Source organism: Anguilla anguilla, chromosome 5, assembly GCF_013347855.1.
Source record: "Anguilla anguilla isolate fAngAng1 chromosome 5, fAngAng1.pri, whole genome shotgun sequence".
NCBI classification, from domain to species: domain Eukaryota; kingdom Metazoa; phylum Chordata; class Actinopteri; order Anguilliformes; family Anguillidae; genus Anguilla; species Anguilla anguilla.
The window spans coordinates 9141976-9168350 of record NC_049205.1 but is presented as its reverse complement, the minus strand read 5'-3'; the positions used below and the strand labels follow the sequence as shown (position 1 = coordinate 9168350).

At 44.4% G+C, this 26375-nt stretch overlaps 1 protein-coding gene across 1 annotated transcript; it reads left to right on the top strand.

The window, feature by feature from the left end:
* Positions 1-1084: 1084 nt before the first annotated feature.
* Positions 1085-24742, top strand: LOC118227513 (cell wall protein DAN4-like; the record flags this gene model as incomplete). The annotated part of the gene is made up of 2 exons (XM_035418052.1): positions 1085-1092; positions 24025-24742. Coding segments are annotated over exons 1-2 (726 nt in total), but the record flags the coding sequence as incomplete, so codon positions are not given.
* Between the last annotated feature and the right edge of the window lie 1633 nt (positions 24743-26375).

The following is a 26375-nucleotide window of genomic DNA, read 5'->3' as shown; positions in this document are numbered from 1 at the left end:
TAACCTTAGAGTAGCGAGAGTTTGTTTTTCAGTTACGCACACACAGTTCCTGAAACCAAATCTTGTGTTCTCAAAAGAGACAACAATTGAATCAAAACAATTCACACACGGCACAGATCCCCGGTCACCCTTTACAGGAAACCTGATCACCATTCTTCAAAATCAAATGCGAGCATTAGATCAGGTCCCGCAGGGCTTCGCTGTGAGTGGTGCTAAATTGTTGAGGAGGGTGGGGGTTGCGTTATATTACAATCATTTAGCTAACTTTTTTTTAGATAAGTACAACCCTCAACAACACATAGATAACTGCCTTTAAAAGTATGATTACAATTTATCACTACCCTTTTAGCAGAAACAACATGAAAAAGGTAACATATGTTTGTAACTAAATCTGTTTTATGAAAGAAAGACACATAAAAAGCATCTGACTAGCACCAGACATTTTAGACTACTCTGATCCCATCAGAGCCAGCCAAAGCCAAAGATTCTGATACACTCAAACACCAGTTTATGAAAACTCTTCAGAATTTTTGACCTCATTAATTATTTGAGAAAACAACATAAACAATATATAAGAATGATAATTTTTCTGCACAAATGCATAAGGGAACCACCCATAGACTGAGAACAGAGATCAATGTTTGGAACAAATAGCATCACTGGTGTTTCTGATTAGTCGGGTGTGTTCAATTGCTTCCTTAGTGCAATTCTAGGATTTTGATTATCTTTGGAGTCAGTCATTTGCATTTGTCAACAGAAGGACCAGAATTGTGCCAATGCAAGTCAAGGAAGTCATTATGAGGCTGGAAAATAAGAAAAAAAAACAGAGACATGCAGTAGGGCAAACCTTACTGTGATCTTTCCAAAATCAACTGTTCAGAACATCAATAAGAAGAAAGAGAACTTTGGTGAGCTCAGTAATTGCAAAGGGCTTGGTAGGCCAAGGACGACCTCCACAGTTCATAACCAAATAATTTTCAACCTAATGAACAAAAACCACCAAATAGTGACTACTCCCCAAAGAAGACTCCACAAACAGAACTACAGAGACTACAAGATGCAAACCAGTAGCTGCAAAAACGGGATGGCCAGGTAACAGTTTGCAAAGACGTACTGAAAAGAGCTTGCAGAGTTCTGGAAAAAGGGCTTGTGGATAGATGACAGCAAGACTCACTTGTATCAAAGTGATAGCAAGAGCAAAGTGTGGAGGCTAAATGGAACCCCCCCACCCCCCCAAAAAAACTCTCCCCTCCCCCCCCATCTGTGAAACATGGTGGTGAGGGGGTTATGGCATGTATGGCATGTATGTGGCTCGCTGGTCTTCATCGATGATGGAATTGCTGATAGCAGCAGCAGAAGTAATTGTGAAGTGTAGAGAAGCATCATATCTGCTCAAGTTCAAGAAAAAGCCTCAAAGCTCATTGGACAGTGCTTCATCCTACAACAAGTCAATTATTCCAAAAATACTGCTAAAACAACAAAGGGGTTTCTCATAGCCAAAACGGGAAAATTCTTGAGTGGCTAACTGATTCACCCGATCTAAATGCAAATTAACGTGTTTCATTGCTTCGGAATGTGGCATGTTTCATTTGTGTGAGCCAAGATAGCCAATATTGTTTCTTGTAACTTAATTAACTTAACCTAATTTTGATATCAGTACTTTGAGTGCCAGGTATAGATTTTGCCAGTCTTAATGACTTATAAATTGTCCTTTGTATGTGGGAGTAACTTGGCATTGTTTTTTTTTTTTTTCTCAGATTCATGTAACACTAATATGACCCAAAGGTTGTGGTGCTCTGAGCTCGGTATAAAAAGTACTGTAATTTCTACATGGAAAAACGAAAATTTATGAAAATGTTAAACTTTTAAAAAGGCTCAAGCACCCTGTGTCTTTGAATGTGTCATTTTTGGAATCAAAAACCTGGTAAACTACCATAATACCAATCCACCCAAACATTAAAGCAGACATACATTTGTATGTATATTGCCTTTATGATGACGTAACTTGGTGGGAGCTGCATCACAAACTCGCATAAGGTGTGCCTTTGCAAGTTTCTCCTTGGCGTAGGCGTCTGGCATGAATATTCAGAAGAGACAAGCTCTACGGATTCCTTAATGATGCATAAAAGAATGTTTCCGTCAGAATGCAGACTGAATGAGCTTAAAACCCCAGCGAGTCCGTGATAAAAAGATTTGCTTACAGATTCCATTCCAACCAGATGCTGTACCGAGAGACAAGGAATTTCAATATTGTGTAAAAACACTGTGATGATTTCAGAACGATATGCAGACGTACTGCAGTTATCAATATACAAATATATAATAGAGCATAAGTGAAGAACAGGGTTCAGTCCATACAATATTTGGAATTACCTGGAAGGGGAATAGCTGTAATGTATCTTGTAAATTAGGAGTAGCAGTTCAAGTTTTAAAGCAGTAATATTGTCTAGTTGTTTAAACCTGAGGGTTATACTATGTCAAATGTGGTGTTCACAATCCAATTACCTTAAATACAATCATTTAATTTGGAGTTTAAAAATTAAAATTGTATGGTTAGCTAAATATATCTGAATGTAGATGCAACTTATTATTATTTTTTATTTAAGGACCAAAAACCACCAGAATCAAGAACACAAGAGCTATCCAGAGAGCGTGAAGTGTTATAGAATGATACTGAAATGGCGAAAACGTGCATTGGGAAGAGAGTTATCTATAGGATATGTAAGACATGCTTTGTGTAATAGTAATCAGAGTTGGAAGGTCCAGGGGTCAGAAAGCAAGAAGTCCTGCCATGCATTTCTTCCACCCATGAACTGAGCCAGCTGATTTAATTTATTAGTTCTTCCACCTGGCTGAAGAATCATGCGAATTAGCAGATTCATTTACTCATTTCCTAACATTTACTTTCTGAAACAGAATTTCCCACCTCTGCTAATAATCATGTTGGAAAAAAAAAACTTACTTTCCCTTTTCACCCTTATAAAGTGTCCTCCACAAAGGGCATTCAGCAGACCATATTCCAGAGTTAGAAAATCCATCTTTAAGTGAATATATCAATCAAATTGAAGGTACACTTAGTACAGAACTACACCCATCCCCTGAGTGCCTAAATAAAATGAATTAAGTAAACAGCCCATCAGAGCAGCTCACCTATAATATCAAAAGGAATATTTAATGCAGCAATTATCATTTTGTAAATGTCAGACAAGCCATTATTGATGTCAGTATGCATGAACACAATATAACACAATCTGAAGAAGGGTGTGTCTGCATAGCTGTGTATGTTTGCTTGTAAGAATGCATGTGACAATCCAGCTAAAAATGATTGCTCTTAATATATTTAATGATTCATGGGCTGTCAATAGCTATGAACATGCCTGGAATAAATAAATAAAATAAATCATCCTTGGAGATTTCTCAAATTTTTAAAAGGCATGTCTTCTTTCAATCTTTCAATCTGCATAGTATTATGTAAACATATTGTAATACAATGGTATTACATAATACATTCATTAATATAATTCTACATTTTTAAGAAGTATATTTTTTAACAATTTTCTGAGATCTACAGAAGTGTTTATGAATTATACTAACATTTCAAATATACATTTGACCCAGGTTTTGAAAGCAGTTCTGTCATCTGACATTTTTGTGAAAAATTTGTACATGGGAAACTACTGTTAAAAAAAAAAAACCGGTTTAAACTAACACAAATGCAATTCAAACAAATGTGATATGGGACAAGAAATCCTAAAGCATGATCCAACAGAATGTGATAGCACTGCTGCTACTACCTTACAATTTTAAGAACTGTATACAATTCTAAGAATGAAGGCTTCCCCATATTTGTAGTTTTCCAAGACACCTGAACCGCACTCTAGTGGGTGAGGAGAATAAAATAACACAAACAAAACAAACCATCACAAAAGCCTAGAAGGAAAGAGAGGGTATAAAGATTTTAAATTAAGAGGTCACATGCTGCAAAGGTGGTTGTTGAACGAGAGGAGGAGAGTATAAAAATATGTACATCGGCACAGGCCAGTCATTTCTGAAAAACAGGTACATCAAGCCATAAGGACACTCAATTATTTCAGAGCACATGCACGTTAGCAGCTGGTTCTGCTAACAGTGTGTGACTTAAGGGGAAAGCCTGAGATACAATATAAATAGAAATACTTACATGATATTGTCATATGTTCTTCTTTGCCGTTTGGAAAATAAGACAAGATTTTTGGACAGTGGATTAATTTCTTTCTAAGAGGTAAGTCAGTAAACTGAAAAACCTTTTATCCCACTAGAGCATCTTATGTTTCCCAAAATTGTTAATTTCTCTCTTTCTTCTCAAAGTCATATGCTGTGGACTCACTCACAGTCTTATCAATCCTCTGTCTTTCACAAGTGCTTTTGCGGTTGGCCTGTAAAGTCATAAATAACCTGATGATTACTTATGCTTAGAGCCACCGTGTGCATACAGCCACGGCTGTGTTCAGTGCACAACAGTGCATCAATCACATGTAACAAATTTAACCTGTAGGATTCTGCTTTGAAAGGTGTTGGTGTTATTTGCTTTAGAACCAGGCAGCATATGGGAAAAAGAGTAAATATAATATACCAGTATATGATGGCAAATATACTTACAAACATTAAATTGCATTAAATTAATATTTTGGGGGAAAAAATGGAGCATGCATTTCAACATCAGTGGGGGCAATTCACACTCAGAAAAGCCCCTTACATTTTAAGGCATTTGGCAGAAGCCTTTATGAAGGGTGATTTTAACAATTTTTTGTTCAAGCAATTTTTTGCTCAAAGGCACAACAACAGTGTCCTAGCTGGGAATTAACCTGTAAACTCCAGGTGAAACACGTAGTTCGCCAGCCATTATACACATCGAAGCATTTTGCCACAGGGCAGTGTTGACTCAGGTTAGACTGCATTCTCCCTGATTTGACAATAAACCGGACCACAAGTTTCCCTGTGCAGCTGGCAGCCAATGGTCAGCTCTTATGTCACTTCACATGCACATGCATTACGTGCATTTAGCAGACGCTCTTATCCACAGCGACTTACACAACTTTTTATGTAGCATTTCGCATTGCATCCATTTATGCAGCTGGGCGTATGCTGGAGCAACGCAAATTGAGTGCCCTGCTCAAGGGTACAATGTCAGGATTCGATGCCGTGCTCATTTCGGCATTCGATACTCAATCACTGAGTGAACCACGGCAAGGAGACCCTCTTCTTTTCTAGCAGAGGTCACCCAGAAATACAGATTTATGAGTCTGATTGCGGTGTATACCTAGGTGCAAATACATTATGGTTAGCTGCATCTATCAATCAATCCTGCGCTGTGCAAGCTTTCATACCATCTGTAGATAGCATCTGCTCAAAGTCAGCACAGTCTATTATATAAGGCTTTCATGTTAGACCCATATTATGTATTAAAAAATCATGTAATAAACATTTAAACATTTGTTCTGCCTTTATCAATCTACTAACTGTAAACTACAGACAACGCTTATCTTATCAGCAGTTGCACATGGTAAATTAGTCAGGGAATTACTTCTAATAACACTAATAATTACATATATCAACACATGCTGTGCACATACTTCCCACACCATACCGCTAGTTTACCTTAAATTCTTAGCATACTGCTTATTACATATCGCCACCTATTTAATGTTTAAAGTTACAGGCTTAATCAGCAGTCTTACTCTCAGATATTTTTTTAATATATACTTTGGGGCGGGGGGCAGGGAGCATTTTGGTTAACAGGGCATTGTGAAATGTGTGCTCAGCAAAACTACCCTGCGTGTGCATCTATAAAAAGTGGCAAACTCTCAGTGCTGTATGGATGTGGAGCATGACGCCCGACCAAGCCATAACTTAGTGGGTGCAATAGCATACCTGCCATCCCAATGTATGCAGGTAGTAAAGAATAAATTAACAGTGGATGTTTGTTGCATTGATTCTGAGTGGTGGGCAGGTTGAGTTGTCTTTGTGTTGGAAATTATGAAAGGCTATAACCAACTGAACATCATCAAATGACATGGATGGTTTGGGGGGAGGGGGAACAGAAAGTGAACCCATCTGATAATATTTCCTTTGGGACTATTTGTGTGCATTGAGATTGTGGATATTCTGGCTTTAAATGAGATACAGACCAGTTCTGCATAATAGTTATGAGGTATACATATGACTTAATTCTCTTTTATACCCAGTTATTAGCATGGTAATAAAATGGCAGTATATTATTAGTCCTTTTGATAAACTCAGCAGATGAAAGATAAATTGGATGTTTGCAATACATACATCAAATATAGATGTGATCTAATATTTTCTGAAGAAGAGCGCAATACATATACTGTGTCTGCAGGGGGCAAACAACAGCTACAATAATGGCAAATCACCTTTTTACATCAGCTATTGCAGAGCACACAGGAAAAACATATTTAAAAACATATTAAAGGATACATATAGTGGGAAGTTTATGTTATTGCACATAAAGGATAGTTATGGCAGAAATACATTGCTTTAACTTTTACTGTTTTATTGTACATAGCATATAATCTTAGTAAACATAATTACAATAGTCACAACCAAACACACAGAACTACTGTGATATGGAACACAGACTATCATTTCATAAGAACTTCTAATAAATAGATAAATAAATAAAATAATTCATTAATTAAACATTGTGCATAAACTATGTTGGCATGATTAATGACTATAGACTGAGTACAGACTTGAACAGACTTTGCATTCTGGTGCTGCTGGATCTGAGTGCCTCTTTCGATAAGGTTGAGCACGGCATTCTGCTGGACAGACATCAAAGGCAGATTGGCCTTTCGGGACTGGTTCTAAATTGGATTTGGTCATATCTGACTGGGAAAAATGTTTATGTTACCCTGGGAAACCACACATTCGAAAAAAATAAATTCTAGACGCTGACCTTAACTTATAAATCACTTTAAAAAACATTGATAATGTGCTGGGCTTCATTTCACAGACCAATGCAGATAAACATGTACATGCTTCTATTTCAAGCAGACTATATTACTGTGATGCCCTCTTCTCGGATCTTTCAAAAAACTATTGTTCGTCTGCAGCTAATACAGGATGCAGTAGCACAGGTTTTTGACAAAAACAGGAAGGAATGAACACATTAAATCTGTCCTGAAGTCATTACACTGGGTACCTGTTAGCTCTAGAATTGATTTTAAAATTAATTTTTTGGTTTACAAATTGCTTAATGGCTTGGCACCATATGTGATATGCTCTTAGATTGAAAACCTAGGTCCCTTAGATAATCTTTCAGTTATTCAAACTGCAGGGCAAGCAGCTTTCAGTTTCTATGTACCCCGCCTCTGGACAGCTGACCTTAGAAATATTGAAACTTTGAAAGCTTATAAGAGAAAACTGAAAGCATATCTTTTTAGTGCAGCTCTTGATCCACATGCATATATTACACAAGTCTCCAAATGGCCTTTTTGGGAACCCACTTAGACATAGTTTATAAAAAAAAAAACAATTCAAATGTTCATTTTTGATGGTATTGTTATCACAATAGGACTAAATTGACTCGTGGAGGGTGCAGTGAACCTTAACCAGAACCAGCTGTGGATGAAGTGTGCTCATGATTACATCATGATTATGCATGTTGCGAAGCACATTTCAGCCATACGTCTACACATGTGACTGGGCATTCCAAATTAGGATGGAAAGAAAAACTGGACATTCAAATAAGTGCAAAAATGTGAATGAAAGTACAAATGACCTGCAAGCAGCAGAGAAGACACATTCTTATATATGTTTAGGTTGAAAAATGCTTTTTTTGGGGGGGGGGGGGGGCACAATAACTAAGCACTTAAGTACTAAATAGACTTTTACTCATTATCCAGCACTGTCATTGCCATTGGTTTTCATTGCCATTGGATGATAATAGTTTGTTTGATTAATTTTTTGCATGAAAGCAATGTTAGGTCTATGGGTGATATGGTCACACCTGTAATCACCCATACACCTTACATTGTTATTATATTATGTATAGCTATTACTTTAATGTATAGTTTACAGGTTACACATTCTTTACATTATTAGATTAATTTTTATATAAATAATAACAAATCAAAAAAATGCCTCTGCAATGTTGTACCATTATGCTAGTTATGACAAAACAACAAAAATAGCAATCCACTTGTTCTGATTACAAACATTTGTGTGATAAGAGAAACTTTTATTGTGATTCCATTTGGATTATTGCATTTGCTATTTATTCCACATCACTATACTCCATGTCAAAAACATAACCACTTGGTGTTTTGACCCTGTGCACATTTATAGTGACATCAGATAAGTCTTTCCTACTTCCAGGGAATGCTTCAGTAATGTGCTTTGCTGATATATCATAAATGATTGGGCAATTCAGCTCAACTACTGACTAACAATTATGGCTAAAAGTGGCATGTCTAGGGTGGAGACTACTAAAGGGTAATACCTGCCTTTTAGCACTAGAGGGAACTATATATCTATTTATCTGCAATGCTGTCTCCATTACATACGAACAAGTAATGATACACCATAAAATATACCAGGTGAGCACTGGCCCTCTAAAAAGGACACACTATTCCACAGATATTTCAGGAAGTAAATACAGATACTTGTAGCAACCTGTAGGATCCTTCAGTTAACTTATATTATGAAATCAATTCCTTTCCATTTTTCTATAATAGTTTGGAACTGGTCTAGCAAAGCACTGATGTATATTTAATAAGCAAGCAATACAATTACTATGAGAACAATGGATTCAAGGACTGAAAATGGCCACAGCGAGTTACTGATTTCAGTGTACTGTCAGATCACAGTTGGCAATTGCTGCATGACATGTTGATAGCGGTTGTATTCGTGGTGATATATACCAAATGAAACTAAATTCTGGTCAGTGGTTTTTCTAAGAATGAGGGGATATATTATGGGTACAGTGTTAACATTCCGCAGTAAAAAAAAAGGCATAATGAGGTTTGTTAAATGAACATTAATGGGCCTATATTATTATTATTATTATTATTATTATTATTATTATTATTATTCATTAAATATTTGTCTTTCAGGCAAGAGCAAGTAAACACAAAAATGAAGTTGAGAGTTGCATTTTTGTATCTAATTGGTAAGTATTTTTTAATCACAGCACAACATTCTGACTGCATTAGCTGGCATCACACACAGAAAACACAAATAATTCATAATTCTCCAATAATTCTAGAAAGAAAATAATTTTGTCACTGAAAGAACATAATTTCATGGAAAATTCTTATTTTAAACATTCACTGGCATGCCTGTTTGTCCATTTTTGTCCATAAAAGTTCAATAGGTAAGCCAGTAAGCTCAAATATTATACCTTTGGGAATAGAACACAAAAATAAATGCTGGAGGAAGGAAAACATGAACAAATGTGCAGCTATATGATTGTTTCGAGAGGACTGAACTTATTAAAAAAGAATCAACAAAAGTGATTTTGAATGTAAATATCATTTTTAATCCAAATTTAAATATTTTCAGCTTCAGCAATTAATGTAGCACCGAATGCAACACAATCTACGACAGTTAGAGCATCAACCACAACCGAAAAATCATCCACGACTCCAGGTAAATTAAATAACAGCACCTCTGACAAGCACTATCATGCTTTCTGCCAAATTAGCCACCATCTCCACTGTGATACTATGTCAATAAAAAATATTGCTAAATACTTCTCAACAATCCAAAAATTACATAAACAGCTACAGCAACTGCTACAGCTATACCGATTGCAACTAAATCTCCACGTACTTTTGCACCTCCTGCAACAGCAGAAGCTACAATAACAAATGAATCTCTAGTGAAGCTGAGTCACTAACCACAACTGTAGCAGAAACTATGAATGAAAGTGAAACTACTCACACTACTAATGTAGTATATCAGCTGGTTATATTGCTGTTATACAGTATATCAGCTGGAGTTGGTCATAGGCTTGAGGCCACAGGTCAAGCACAAACTTGAGTGTGAAATTGCTTTTAGGCAAAAGTTCAATAACCAGGAAAATGTATTGAGTAATGGAAATTTGAGACAATTATTAGACAACAGGATATGATTTTATCATTTACTCAGTTCTGCCACCAGAAATAGCTTTCAAAGCATGTCACCCAATCGCAGTGCAGACGAATTGGCGCATGAATCACAATACGCAAAACAATGATAGCGTTGATATTACAGATGTTTCAAAAGTTTATGAAGGTCAAAATATTTCGGCCACAATAACGTTACTTCCATTCCAACCCCGACTACAATCGCTACCACAACAACAACTGCAGCCGTGACTACAACTAAAACTCCAACTACAACTGCAGCCCCAACAACTGCAGCTCAGACAACATCAGCAACCCCGACTACAATCGCAACCCCATCTACAACTGCAGCCGTGACTACAACTAAAACTCCAACAACTGCAGCGCCTATTACAACTGCAGCCCTGACTACAACAAGAGCACCAACTACAACACAAACAACAGCTGCTGACACAACAACAACCACAGCTCCAACTACAACTGCAGCACCCACTACAACTGCAGCCCTATCTACAACTGCTGTCCCAACAACAACTGCAGCCTTATCTACAACTGCAGGCCAAACTACAACCAAGTATCTCACTACAACCACAAGCCCAACTACAACTGACGCCCTGACAACAACAGCAGCCCTAACTACAACTGCAGCTCCAACTACGACTGCAGCGGAAACTATAACAGAAGCCCAAACGACAACCACAGCTCTATCAACATCTGCAGCCCCCACTACAACTGCAGACCAGACTATAACTGCAGTACCAACAACTATAGCCTCAACTCAAACTGCCGACACGACTACAACAAAAGCCCCAACAACTGCAGCCCCAACGACAACAGTAGCCCCAACGACAACTACAGCCTCAACGACAACTGAAGCCCAAACTACAATGAAAACCCCACCCACAACTGCAGCCCCAACTACAACTGCAATCCCAACTACAAGTATGGCTCTCAACACAAACACAGCCTCAATTTCAACTGAAGCTCTGACATCAACCACAGCCCCTACTAGAACCACAGCCCCAACTACAACTGCAGCCCCAACAACAACACCAGCCCCAACTACAACAACGGTCCCCACTACAACTACAGCCCCCACAACAACAACAACTCCCACTACAAACACAGACTCAACAACAAATGCAAGCCAAGCTATAAGTACAGCCCCCACTACAACCACAAGCCCAACTACAACTGAGGCCCTGACAACAACAGCAGCCCTAACTACAACTGCAGCCGCAACAACCAAAACCCCGATTACAACTGAAACCCCCACTTCAACTGGAACCCCAACAACACCTGCAGCCGTGACTACAATTAAAACTCCAACTACAACTGCAGCCGCAACAACAACTGCAGCCCAGACAACATCAGCAACCCCGACTACAATTGCAACCCCAACAACAACTGCAGTCGTGACTACAACTAAAACTCCAACTACAACTGCAGCCCCAACAACAACTGCAGCCCAGACAACATCAGAAACCCCGACTACAATCGCAACCCCATCTACAACTGCAGCCGTGACTACAACTAAAACTCCAACAACTGCAGCGCCTATTACAACTGCAGGCCTGACTACAACAGGAGCACCAACTACAACACAAAAAACAGCTGCTGGCACAACAACAACCACAGCTCCAACTACAACTGCAGCACCCACTACAACTGCAGCCCTATCTACAACTGCTGCCCCAACAACAACTAGAGCCTCAACTACAACTGAAGCCCAAACTACAATGAAAACCCCATCCACAACTGCAGGCCCAACTACAACTGCAATCCCAACTACAAGTATGGCTCTCACCACAAACACAGCCTCAATTTCAACTAAAGCTCTGACATCAACCACAGCCCCTACTAGAACCACAGCCCCAACTACAACTGCAGGGCTAACAACAACACCAGCGCCAACTACAACAACAGTCCCCACTACAACTACAGCCCCCACAACAACAACAACTCCCACTACAAATACAGACTCAACAACAACTGCAACCCAAGCTATAAGTACAGCCCCCACTACAACCACAAGCCCAACTACAACAGAGGCCCTGACAACAACAGCAGCCCTAACTACAACTGCAGCTCCAACTACGACTGCAGCGGAAACTATAACAGCAGCCCAAACGACAACCACAGCCCTATCTACATCTGCAGCCCCCACTACAACTGCAGCCCAGACTATAACTGCAGTACCAACAACTATAGCCTCAACTCAAACTGCCGACACGACTACAACAAAAGCCCCAACAACTGCAGCCCCAACGACAACAGTAGCCCCAACGACAACTACAGCCTCAACTACAACTGAAGCCCAAACTACAATGAAAACCCCACGCACAACTGTAGCCCCAACTACAACTGCAATACCAACTACAAGTATGGCTCTCACCACAAACACAGCCTCAATTTCAACTGAAGCTCTGACATCAACCACAGCCCCTACTAGAACCACAGCCCCAACTACAACTGCAGCCGCAACAACAACTAAAACCCCAACTACAACAGAAACCCCCACTTCAACTGTAACCCCAACAACACCTGCAGCCGTGACTACAACTAAAACTCCAACTACAACTGCAGCCGCAACAACAACTGTAGCCCAGACAACATCAGCAACCCCGACTACAATCGCAACACCAACAACAACTGCAGCCGTGACTACAACTAAAACTCCAACTACAACTGCAGCCCCAACAACAACTGCAGCCCAGACAACATCAGCAACCCCGACTACAATCGCAACCCCATCTACAACTGCAGCCGTGACTACAACTAAAACTCCAACAACTGCAGCGCCTATTACAACTCCAGCCCTGACTACAACAAGAGCACCAACTACAACACAAACAACAGCTGCTGGCACAACAACAACCACAGCTCCAACTACAACTTCAGCACCCACTACAACTGCAGCCTTATCTACAACTGCTGTCCCAACAACAACTACAGCCTCAACTACAACTGAAGCTCAAACTACAATGAAAACCCCACCCACAACTGCAGCCCCAACTACAACTGCAATCCCAACTACAAGTATGGCTCTCACCACAAACACAGCCTCAATTTCAACTGAAGCTCTGACATCAACCACAGTCCCTACTAGAACCACAGCCCCAACTACAACTGAAGCCGCAACAACAACTAAAACCCCAACTACAACTGAAACCCGCACTTCAACTGCAACCCCAACAGCACCTGCAGCCGTGACTACAACTGAAAGTCCAACTACAACTGCAGCCGCAACAACAACTGCAGCCCAGACAACATCAGCAACACCGAATACAATCGCAACCCCATCTACAACTGCAGCCGTGACTACAACTAAAACTCCAACAACTGCAGCGCCTATTACAACTGCAGCCCTGACTACAACAAGAGCATCAATTACAACACAAACAACAGCTGCTGGCACAACAACAACCACAGCTCCAACTACAACTGCAGCACCCACTACAACTGCAGCCCTATCTACAACTGCTGCCCCAACAACAACTGCAGCCTCAACTACAACTGAAGCCCAAACTACAATGAAAACCCCATTCACAACAGCAGGCCCAACTACAACTGCAATCCCAACTACAAGTATGGCTCTCACCACAAACACAGCCTCAATTTCAACTGAAGCTCTGACATCAACCACAGCCCCTACTAGAACCACAGCCCCAACTACAACTGCAGCCCCAACAACAACACCAGCCCCAACTACAACAACGGTCCCCACTACAACTACAGCCCCCACAACAACAACAACTCCCACTACAAACACAGACTCAACAACAACTGCAAGCCAAGCTATAAGTACAGCCCCCACTACAACCACAAGCCCAACTACAACGGAGGCCCTGACAACAACAGCAGCCCTAACTACAACTGCAGCTCCAACTACGACTGCAGCGGAAACTAAAACAGCAGCCCAAACGACAACCACAGCCCTATCTACATCTGCAGCCCCCACTACAACTGCAGCCCAGACTATAACTGCAGTACCAACAACTATAGCCTCAACTCAAACTGCCGACACGACTACAACAAAAGCCCCAACAACTGCAGCCCCAACGACAACAGCAGCCCAGACAACATCAGCAACCCCAACTACAATCGCAACCCCATCTACAACTGCAGCCGTGACTACAACTAAAACTCCAACAACTGCAGCGCCTACTACAACTGCAGCCCTGACTACAACAAGAGCACCAACTACAACACAAACAACAGCTGCTGGCACAACAACAACCACAGCTCCAACTACAACTGCAGCACCCACTACAACTGCAGTCTTATCTACAACTGAAGCCCAAACTACAATGAAAACCCCATCCACAACAGCAGGCCCAACTACAACTGCAATCCCAACTACAAGTATGGCTCTCACCACAAACACAGCCTCAATTTCAGCTGAAGCTCTGACATCAACCACAGCCCCTACTAGAACCACAGCCCCAACTACAACTGCAGCCCCAACAACAACACCAGCCCCAACTACAACAACGGTCCCCACTACAACTACAGCCCCCACAACAACAACAACTCCCACTACAAACACAGACTCAACAACAACTGCAAGCCAAGCTATAAGTACAGCCCCCACTACAACCACAAGCCCAACTACAACTGAGGCCCTGACAACGACAGCAGCCCTAACTACAACTGCAGCTCCAACTACGACTGCAGCCCTATCTACAACTGCTGTCCCAACAACAACTGCAGCCTTATCTACAACTGCAGCCCAAACTACAACCAAGGATCTCACTACAACCACAAGCCCAACTACAACTGAGGCCCTGACAACAACAGCAGCCCTAACTATAACTGCAGCTCCAACTACGACTGCAGCGGAAACTATAATAGCAGCCCAAACGACAACCACAGCCCTATCTACATCTGCAGCCCCCACTACAACTGCAGCCCCAACGACAACTACAGCCTCAACTACAACTGAAGCCCAAACTACAATGAAAACCCCACCCACAACTGTAGCCCCAACTACAACTGCAATCCCAACTACAAGTATGGCTCTCACCACAAACACAGCCTCAATTTCAACTGAAGCTCTGAAATCAACCACAGCCCCTACTAGAACCACAGCCCCAACTACAACTGCAGCCGCAACAACAACTAAAACCCCAACTACAACTGAAACCCCCACTTCAACTGCAACCCCAACAACACCTGCAGCCGTGACTACAATTAAAACTCCAACTACAACTGCAGCTGCAACAACAACTGCAGCCCAGACAATATCAGCAACCCCGACTACAATCGCAACCCCAACAACAACTGCAGACGTGACTACAACTAAAACTCCAACTACAACTGCAGCCCCAACAACAACTGCAGCCCAGACAACATCAGCAACCCCGACTACAATCGCAACCCCATCTACAACTGCAGCCGTGACTACAACTAAAACTCCAACAACTGCAGTGCCTATTACAACTGCATCCCTGACTACAACAAGGGCACCAACTACAACACAAACAACAGCTGCTGGCACAACAACAACCACAGCTCCAACTACAACTGCAGCACCCACTACAACTGCAGCCTTATCTACAACTGCTGTCCCAACAACAACTACAGCCTCAACTACAACTGAAGCCCAAACTACAACGAAAACCCCATCCACAACAGCAGGCCCAACTACAACTGCAATCCCAACTACAAGTATGGCTCTCACCACAAACACAGCCTCAATTTCAGCTGAAGCTCTGACATCAACCACAGCCCCTACTAGAACCACAGCCCCAACTACAACTGCAGCCCCAACAACAACACCAGCCCCAACTACAACAACGGTCCCCACTACAACTACAGCCCCCACAACAACAACAACTCCCACTACAAACACAGACTCAACAACAACTGCAAGACAAGCTATAAGTACAGCCCCCACGACAACCACAAGCCCAACTACAACTGAGGCCCTGACAACGACAGCAGCCCTAACTACAACTGCAGCCCAGACTATAACTGCAGTACCAACAACTATAGCCTCAACTCAAACTGCCGGCACGACTACAACAAAAGCCCCAACAACTGCAGCCCCAACGACAACAGCAGCCCAGACAACATCAGCAACCCCAACTACAATCGCAACCCCATCTACAACTGCAGCCGTGACTACAACTAAAACTCCAACAACTGCAGCGCCTATTACAACTGCAGCCCTGACTACAACAAGAGCACCAACTACAACACAAACAACAGCTGCTGGCACAACAACAACCACAGCTCCAACTACAACTGCAGCACCCACTACAACTGCAGCCTTATCTACAACTGCTGTCCCAACAACAACTACAGCCTCAACTACAACTGAAGCCCAAACTACAATGAAAACCCCATCCACAACAGCAGGCCCAACTACAACTGCAATCCCAACTACAAGTATGGCTCTCACCACAAACACAGCCTCAATTTCAGCTGAAGCTCTGACATCAACCACAGCCCCTACTAGAACCACAGCCCCAACTACAACTGCAGCCCCAACAACAACACCAGCCGCAACTACAACAACGGTCCCCACTACAACTACAGCCCCCACAACAACAACAACTCCCACTACAAACACAGACTCAACAACAACTGCAAGCCAAGCTATAAGTACAGCCCCCACTACAACCACAAGCCCAACTACAACTGAGGCCCTGACAACGACAGCAGCCCTAACTACAACTGCAGCTCCAACTACGACTGCAGCGGAAACTATAACAGCAGCCCAAACGACAAACACAGCTATATCTACTTCTGCAGCCCCCACTACAACTGCAGCCCAGACTATAACTGCAGTACCAACAACTATAGCCTCAACTCAAACTGACGACACGACTACAACAAAAGCCCCAACAACTGCAGCCCCAACGACAACAGCAGCCCCAACGACAACTACAGCCTCAACTACAACTGAAGCCCAAACTACAACGAAAACCCCATCCACAACAGCAGGCCCAACTACAACTGCAATCCCAACTACAAGTATGGCTCTCACCACAAACACAGCCTCAATTTCAACTGAAGCTCAGACATCAACCACAGCCCCTACTAGAACCACAGCCCCAACTACAACTGCAGCCCCAACAACAACACCAGCCCCAACTACAACAACGGTCCCCACTACAACTACAGCCCCCACAACAACAACAACTCCCACTAAAAACACAGACTCAACAACAACTGCAAGCCAAGCTATAAGTACAGCCCCCACTACAACCACAAGCCCAACTACAACTGAGGCCCTGACAACAACAGCAGCCTTAACTACAACTGCAGCTCCAACTACGACTGCAGCGGAAACTATAACAGCAGCCCAAACGACAACCACAGCCCTATCTACATCTGCAGCCCCCACTACAACTGCAGCCCAGACTATAACTGCAGTACCAACAACTATAGCCTCAACTCAAACTGCCGACACGACTACAACAAAAGCCCCAACAACTGCAGCCCCAACAACAACTGCAGCCCAGACAACATCAGAAACCCCGACTACAATCGCAACCCCATCTACAACTGCAGCCGTGACTACAACTAAAACTCCAACAACTGCAGCGCCTATTACAACTGCAGGCCTGACTACAACAGGAGCACCAACTACAACACAAAAAACAGCTGCTGGCACAACAACAACCACAGCTCCAACTACAACTGCAGCACCCACTACAACTGCAGCCCTATCTACAACTGCTGCCCCAACAACAACTAGAGCCTCAACTACAACTGAAGCCCAAACTACAATGAAAACCCCATCCACAACTGCAGGCCCAACTACAACTGCAATCCCAACTACAAGTATGGCTCTCACCACAAACACAGCCTCAATTTCAACTAAAGCTCTGACATCAACCACAGCCCCTACTAGAACCACAGCCCCAACTACAACTGCAGGGCCAACAACAACACCAGCCCCAACTACAACAACAGTCCCCACTACAACTACAGCCCCCACAACAACAACAACTCCCACTACAAATACAGACTCAACAACAACTGCAACCCAAGCTATAAGTACAGCCCCCACTACAACCACAAGCCCAACTACAACAGAGGCCCTGACAACAACAGCAGCCCTAACTACAACTGCAGCTCCAACTACGACTGCAGCGGAAACTATAACAGCAGCCCAAACGACAACCACAGCCCTATCTACATCTGCAGCCCCCACTACAACTGCAGCCCAGACTATAACTGCAGTACCAACAACTATAGCCTCAACTCAAACTGCCGACACGACTACAACAAAAGCCCCAACAACTGCAGCCCCAACGACAACAGTAGCCCCAACGACAACTACAGCCTCAACTACAACTGAAGCCCAAACTACAATGAAAACCCCACGCACAACTGTAGCCCCAACTACAACTGCAATCCCAACTACAAGTATGGCTCTCACCACAAACACAGCCTCAATTTCAACTGAAGCTCTGACATCAACCACAGCCCCTACTAGAACCACAGCCCCAACTACAACTGCAGCCGCAACAACAACTAAAACCCCAACTACAACAGAAACCCCCACTTCAACTGTAACCCCAACAACACCTGCAGCCGTGACTACAACTAAAACTCCAACTACAACTGCAGCCGCAACAACAACTGTAGCCCAGACAACATCAGCAACCCCGACTACAATCGCAACACCAACAACAACTGCAGCCGTGACTACAACTAAAACTCCAACTACAACTGCAGCCCCAACAACAACTGCAGCCCAGACAACATCAGCAACCCCGACTACAATCGCAACCCCATCTACAACTGCAGCCGTGACTACAACTAAAACTCCAACAACTACAGCGCCTATTACAACTCCAGCCCTGACTACAACAAGAGCACCAACTACAACACAAACAACAGCTGCTGGCACAACAACAACAACAGCTCCAACTACAACTGCAGCACCCACTACAACTGCAGCCTTATCTACAACTGCTGTCCCAACAACAACTACAGCCTCAACTACAACTGAAGCTCAAACTACAATGAAAACCCCACCCACAACTGCAGCCCCAACTACAACTGCAATCCCAACTACAAGTATGGCTCTCACCACAAACACAGCCTCAATTTCAACTGAAGCTCTGACATCAACCACAGGCCCTACTAGAACCACAGCCCCAACTACAACTGAAGCCGCAACAACAACTAAAACCCCAACTACAACTGAAACCCGCACTTCAACTGCAACCCCAACAACACCTGCAGCCGTGACTACAACTGAAAGTCCAACTACAACTGCAGCCGCAACAACAACTGCAGCCCAGACAACATCAGCAACACCGAATACAATCGCAACCCCATCTACAATTGCAGCCGTGACTACAACTAAAACTCCAACAACTGCAGCGCCTATTACAACTGCAGCCCTGACTACAACAAGAGCATCAATTACAACACAAACAACAGCTGCTGGCACAACAACAACCACAGCTCCAACTACAACTGCAGCACCCACTACAACTGCAGCCCTATCTACAACTGCTGCCCCAACAACAACTGCAGCTTCAACTACAACTGAAGCCCAAACTACAATGAAAACCCCATCCACAACAGCAGGCCCAACTACAACTGCAATCCCAACTACAAGTATGGCTCTCACCACAAACACAGCCTCAATTTCAACTGAAGCTCTGACATCAACCACAGCCCCTACTAGAACCACAGCCCCAACTACAACTGCAGCCCCAACAACAACACCAGCCCCAACTACAACAACGGTCCCCACTACAACTACAGCCCCCACAACAACAACAACTCCCACTACAAACACAGACTCAACAACAACTGCAAGCCAAGCTATAAGTACAGCCCCCACTACAACCACAAGCCCAACTACAACGGAGGCCCTGACAACAACAGCAGCCCTAACTACAACTGCAGCTCCAACTACGACTGCAGCGGAAACTAAAACAGCAGCCCAAACGACAACCACAGCCCTATCTACATCTGCAGCCCCCACTACAACTGCAGCCCAGACTATAACTGCAGTACCAACAACTATAGCCTCAACTCAAACTGCCGACACGACTACAACAAAAGCCCCAACAACTGCAGCCCCAACGACAACAGCAGCCCAGACAACATCAGCAACCCCAACTACAATCGCAACCCCATCTACAACTGCAGCCGTGACTACAACTAAAACTCCAACAACTGCAGCGCCTACTACAACTGCAGCCCTGACTACAACAAGAGCACCAACTACAACACAAACAACAGCTGCTGGCACAACAACAACCACAGCTCCAACTACAACTGCAGCACCCACTACAACTGCAGTCTTATCTACAACTGAAGCCCAAACTACAATGAAAACCCCATCCACAACAGCAGGCCCAACTACAACTGCAATCCCAACTACAAGTATGGCTCTCACCACAAACACAGCCTCAATTTCAGCTGAAGCTCTGACATCAACCACAGCCCCTACTAGAACCACAGCCCCAACTACAACTGCAGCCCCAACAACAACACCAGCCCCAACTACAACAACGGTCCCCACTACAACTACAGCCCCCACAACAACAACAACTCCCACTACAAACACAGACTCAACAACAACTGCAAGCCAAGCTATAAGTACAGCCCCCACTACAACCACAAGCCCAACTACAACTGAGGCCCTGACAACGACAGCAGCCCTAACTACAACTGCAGCTCCAACTACGACTGCAGCCCTATCTACAACTGCTGTCCCAACAACAACTGCAGCCTTATCTACAACTGCAGCCCAAACTACAACCAAGGATCTCACTACAACCACAAGCCCAACTACAACTGAGGCCCTGACAACAACAGCAGCCCTAACTATAACTGCAGCTCCAACTACGACTGCAGCGGAAACTATAATAGCAGCCCAAACGACAACCACAGCCCTATCTACATCTGCAGCCCCCACTACAACTGCAGCCCCAACGACAACTACAGCCTCAACTACAACTGAAGCCCAAACTACAATGAAAACCCCACCCACAACTGTAGCCCCAACTACAACTGCAATCCCAACTACAAGTATGGCTCTCACCACAAACACAGCCTCAATTTCAACTGAAGCTCTGAAATCAACCACAGCCCCTACTAGAACCACAGCCCCAACTACAACTGCAGCCGCAACAACAACTAAAACCCCAACTACAACTGAAACCCCCACTTCAACTGCAACCCCAACAACACCTGCAGCCGTGACTACAATTAAAACTCCAACTACAACTGCAGCTGCAACAACAACTGCAGCCCAGACAATATCAGCAACCCCGACTACAATCGCAACCCCAACAACAACTGCAGACGTGACTACAACTAAAACTCCAACTACAACTGCAGCCCCAACAACAACTGCAGCCCAGACAACATCAGCAACCCCGACTACAATCGCAACCCCATCTACAACTGCAGCCGTGACTACAACTAAAACTCCAACAACTGCAGTGCCTATTACAACTGCATCCCTGACTACAACAAGGGCACCAACTACAACACAAACAACAGCTGCTGGCACAACAACAACCACAGCTCCAACTACAACTGCAGCACCCACTACAACTGCAGCGTTATCTACAACTGCTGTCCCAACAACAACTACAGCCTCAACTACAACTGAAGCCCAAACTACAACGAAAACCCCATCCACAACAGCAGGCCCAACTACAACTGCAATCCCAACTACAAGTATGGCTCTCACCACAAACACAGCCTCAATTTCAGCTGAAGCTCTGACATCAACCACAGCCCCTACTAGAACCACAGCCCCAACTACAACTGCAGCCCCAACAACAACACCAGCCCCAACTACAACAACGGTCCCCACTACAACTACAGCCCCCACAACAACAACAACTCCCACTACAAACACAGACTCAACAACAACTGCAAGCCAAGCTATAAGTACAGCCCCCACGACAACCACAAGCCCAACTACAACTGAGGCCCTGACAACGACAGCAGCCCTAACTACAACTGCAGCCCAGACTATAACTGCAGTACCAACAACTATAGCCTCAACTCAAACTGCCGACACGACTACAACAAAAGCCCCAACAACTGCAGCCCCAACGACAACAGCAGCCCAGACAACATCAGCAACCCCAACTACAATCGCAACCCCATCTACAACTGCAGCCGTGACTACAACTAAAACTCCAACAACTGCAGCGCCTATTACAACTGCAGCCCTGACTACAACAAGAGCACCAACTACAACACAAACAACAGCTGCTGGCACAACAACAACCACAGCTCCAACTACAACTGCAGCACCCACTACAACTGCAGCCTTATCTACAACTGCTGTCCCAACAACAACTACAGCCTCAACTACAACTGAAGCCCAAACTACAATGAAAACCCCATCCACAACAGCAGGCCCAACTACAACTGCAATCCCAACTACAAGTATGGCTCTCACCACAAACACAGCCTCAATTTCAGCTGAAGCTCTGACATCAACCACAGCCCCTACTAGAACCACAGCCCCAACTACAACTGCAGCCCCAACAACAACACCAGCCCCAACTACAACAACGGTCCCCACTACAACTACAGCCCCCACAACAACAACAACTCCCACTACAAACACAGACTCAACAACAACTGCAAGCCAAGCTATAAGTACAGCCCCCACTACAACCACAAGCCCAACTACAACTGAGGCCCTGACAACGACAGCAGCCCTAACTACAACTGCAGCCCAGACTATAACTGCAGTACCAACAACTATAGCCTCAACTCAAACTGCCGACACGACTACAACAAAAGCCCCAACAACTGCAGCCCCAACGACAACAGCAGCCCAGACAACATCAGCAACCCCAACTACAATCGCAACCCCATCTACTACTGCAGCCGTGACTACAACTAAAACTCCAACATCTGCAGCGCCTATTATAACTGCAGCCCTGACTACAACAAGAGCACCAACTACAACACAAACAACAGCTGCTGGCACAACAACAAGCACAGCTCCAACTACAACTGCAGCACCCACTACAACTGCAGCCCTATCTACAACTGCTGTCCCAACAACAACTGCAGCCTTATCTACAACTGCAGCCCAAACTACAACCAAGGATCTCACTACAACCAGAAGCCCAACTACAACTGAGGCCCTAACAACAACAGCAGCCCTAACTACAACTGCAGCGGAAACTATAACAGCAGCCCAAACGACAACCACAGCCCTATCTACATCTGCAGCCCCCACTACAACTGCAGCCGCAACGACAACTACAGCCTCAACTACAACTGAAGCCCAAACTACAATGAAAACCCCACCCACAACTGTAGCCCCAACTACAACTCCAATCCCAACTACAAGTATGGCTCTCACCACAAACACAGCCTCAATTTCAACTGAAGCTCTGACATCAACCACAGCCCCTACTAGAACCACAGCCCCAACTACAACTGCAGCCGCAACAACAACTAAAACCCCAACTACAACTGAAACCCCCACTTCAACTGCAACCCCAACAACACCTGCAGCCGTGACTACAATCAAAACTCCAACTACACCTGCAGCACCCACTACAACTGCTGTCCCAACAACAACTACAGCCTCAACTACAACTGAAGCCCAAATTACAATGAAAACCCCATCCACGACAGCAGGCCCAACTACAACTGCAATCCCAACTACAAGTATGGCTCTCACCACAAACACAGCCTCAATTTCACCTGAAGCTCTGACATCAACCACAGCCCCTACTAGAACCACAGCCCCAACTACAACTGCAGCCCCAACAACAACACCAGCCCCAACTACAACAACGGTCCCCACTACAACTACAGCCCCCACAACAACAACAACTCCCACTACAAACACAGACTCAACAACAACTGCAAGCCAAGCTATAAGTACAGCCCCCACTACAACCACAAGCCCAACTACAACTGAGGCCCTGACAACGACAGCAGCCCTAACTACAACTGCAGCTCCAACTACGACTGCAGCGGAAACTATAACAGCAGCCCAAACGACAAACACAGCTATATCTACTTCTGCAGCCCCCACTACAACTGCAGCCCAGACTATAACTGCAGTACCAACAACTATAGCCTCAACTCAAACTGACGACACGACTACAACAAAAGCCCCAACAACTGCAGCCCCAACGACAACAGCAGCCCCAACGACAACTACAGCCTCAACTACAACTGAAGCCCAAACTACAACGAAAACCCCATCCACAACAGCAGGCCCAACTACAACTGCAATCCCAACTACAAGTATGGCTCTCACCACAAACACAGCCTCAATTTCAACTGAAGCTCAGACATCAACCACAGCCCCTACTAGAACCACAGCCCCAACTACAACTGCAGCCCCAACAACAACACCAGCCCCAACTACAACAACGGTCCCCACTACAACTACAGCCCCCACAACAACAACAACTCCCACTAAAAACACAGACTCAACAACAACTGCAAGCCAAGCTATAAGTACAGCCCCCACTACAACCACAAGCCCAACTACAACTGAGGCCCTGACAACAACAGCAGCCTTAACTACAACTGCAGCTCCAACTACGACTGCAGCGGAAACTATAACAGCAGCCCAAACGACAACCACAGCCCTATCTACATCTGCAGCCCCCACTACAACTGCAGCCCAGACTATAACTGCAGTACCAACAACTATAGCCTCAACTCAAACTGCCGACACGACTACAACAAAAGCCCCAACAACTGCAGCCCCAACGACAACAGCAGCCCAGACAACATCAGCAACCCCAACTACAATCGCAACCCCATCTACAACTGCAGCCGTGACTACAACTAAAACTCCAACAACTGCAGCGCCTACTACAACTGCTGCCCTGACTACAACAAGAGCACCAACTACAACACAAACAACAGCTGCTGGCACAACAACAACCACAGCTCCAACTACAACTGCAGCACCCACTACAACTGCAGCCCTATCTACAACTGCTGTCCCAACAACAACTGCAGCCTTATCTACAACTGCAGTCCAAACTACAACCAAGGATCTCACTACAACCACAAGCCCAACTACAACTGAGGCCCTGACAACAACAGCAGCCCTAACTACAACTGCAGCTCCAACTACGACTGCAGCGGAAACTATAACAGCAGCCCAAACGACAACCACAGCCCTATCTACATCTGCAGCCCCCACTACAACTGCAGCTCCAACGACAACTACAGCCTCAACTACAACTGAAGCCCAAACTACAATGAAAACCCCACCCACAACTGTAGCCCCAACTACAACTGCAATCCCAACTACAAGTATGGCTCTCACCACAAACACAGCCTCAATTTCAACTGAAGCTCTGACATCAACCACAGCCCCTACTAGAACCACAGCCCCAACTACAACTGCAGCCGCAACAACAACTAAAACCCCAACTACAACTGAAACCCCCACTTCAACTGCAACCCCAACAACACCTGCAGCCGTGACTACAATTAAAACTCCAACTACAACTGCAGCCGCAACAACAACTGCAGCCCAGACAACATCAGCAACCCCGACTACAATCGGAACCCCAACAACAACTGCAGACGTGACTACAACTAAAACTCCAACTACAACTGCAGCCCCAACAACAATTGCATCCCAGACAACATCAGCAACCCCGACTACAATCGCAACCCCATCTACAGCTGCAGCCGTGACTACAACTAAAACTCCAACAACTGCAGCGCCTATTACAACTGCATCCCTGACTACAACAAGGGCACCAACTACAACACAAACAACAGCTGCTGGCACAACAACAACCACAGCTCCAACTACAACTGCAGCACCCACTACAACTGCAGCCTTATCTACAACTGCTGTCCCAACAACAACTACAGCCTCAACTACAACTGAAGCCCAAACTACAATGAAAACCCCATCCACAACAGCAGGCCCAACTGCAACTGCAGGCCCAACTACAAGTATGGCTCTCACCACAAACACAGCCTCAATTTCAGCTGAAGCTCTGACATCAACCACAGCCCCTACTAGAACCACAGCCCCAACTACAACTGCAGCCCCAACAACAACACCAGCCCCAACTACAACAACGGTCCCCACTACAACTACAGCCCCCACAACAACAACAACTCCCACTACAAACACAGACTCAACAACAACTGCAAGCCAAGCTATAAGTACAGCCCCCACTACAACCACAAGCCCAACTACAACTGAGGCCCTGACAACGACAGCAGCCCTAACTACAACTGAAGCCCAGACTATAACTGCAGTACCAACAACTATAGCCTCAACTCAAACTGCCGACACGACTA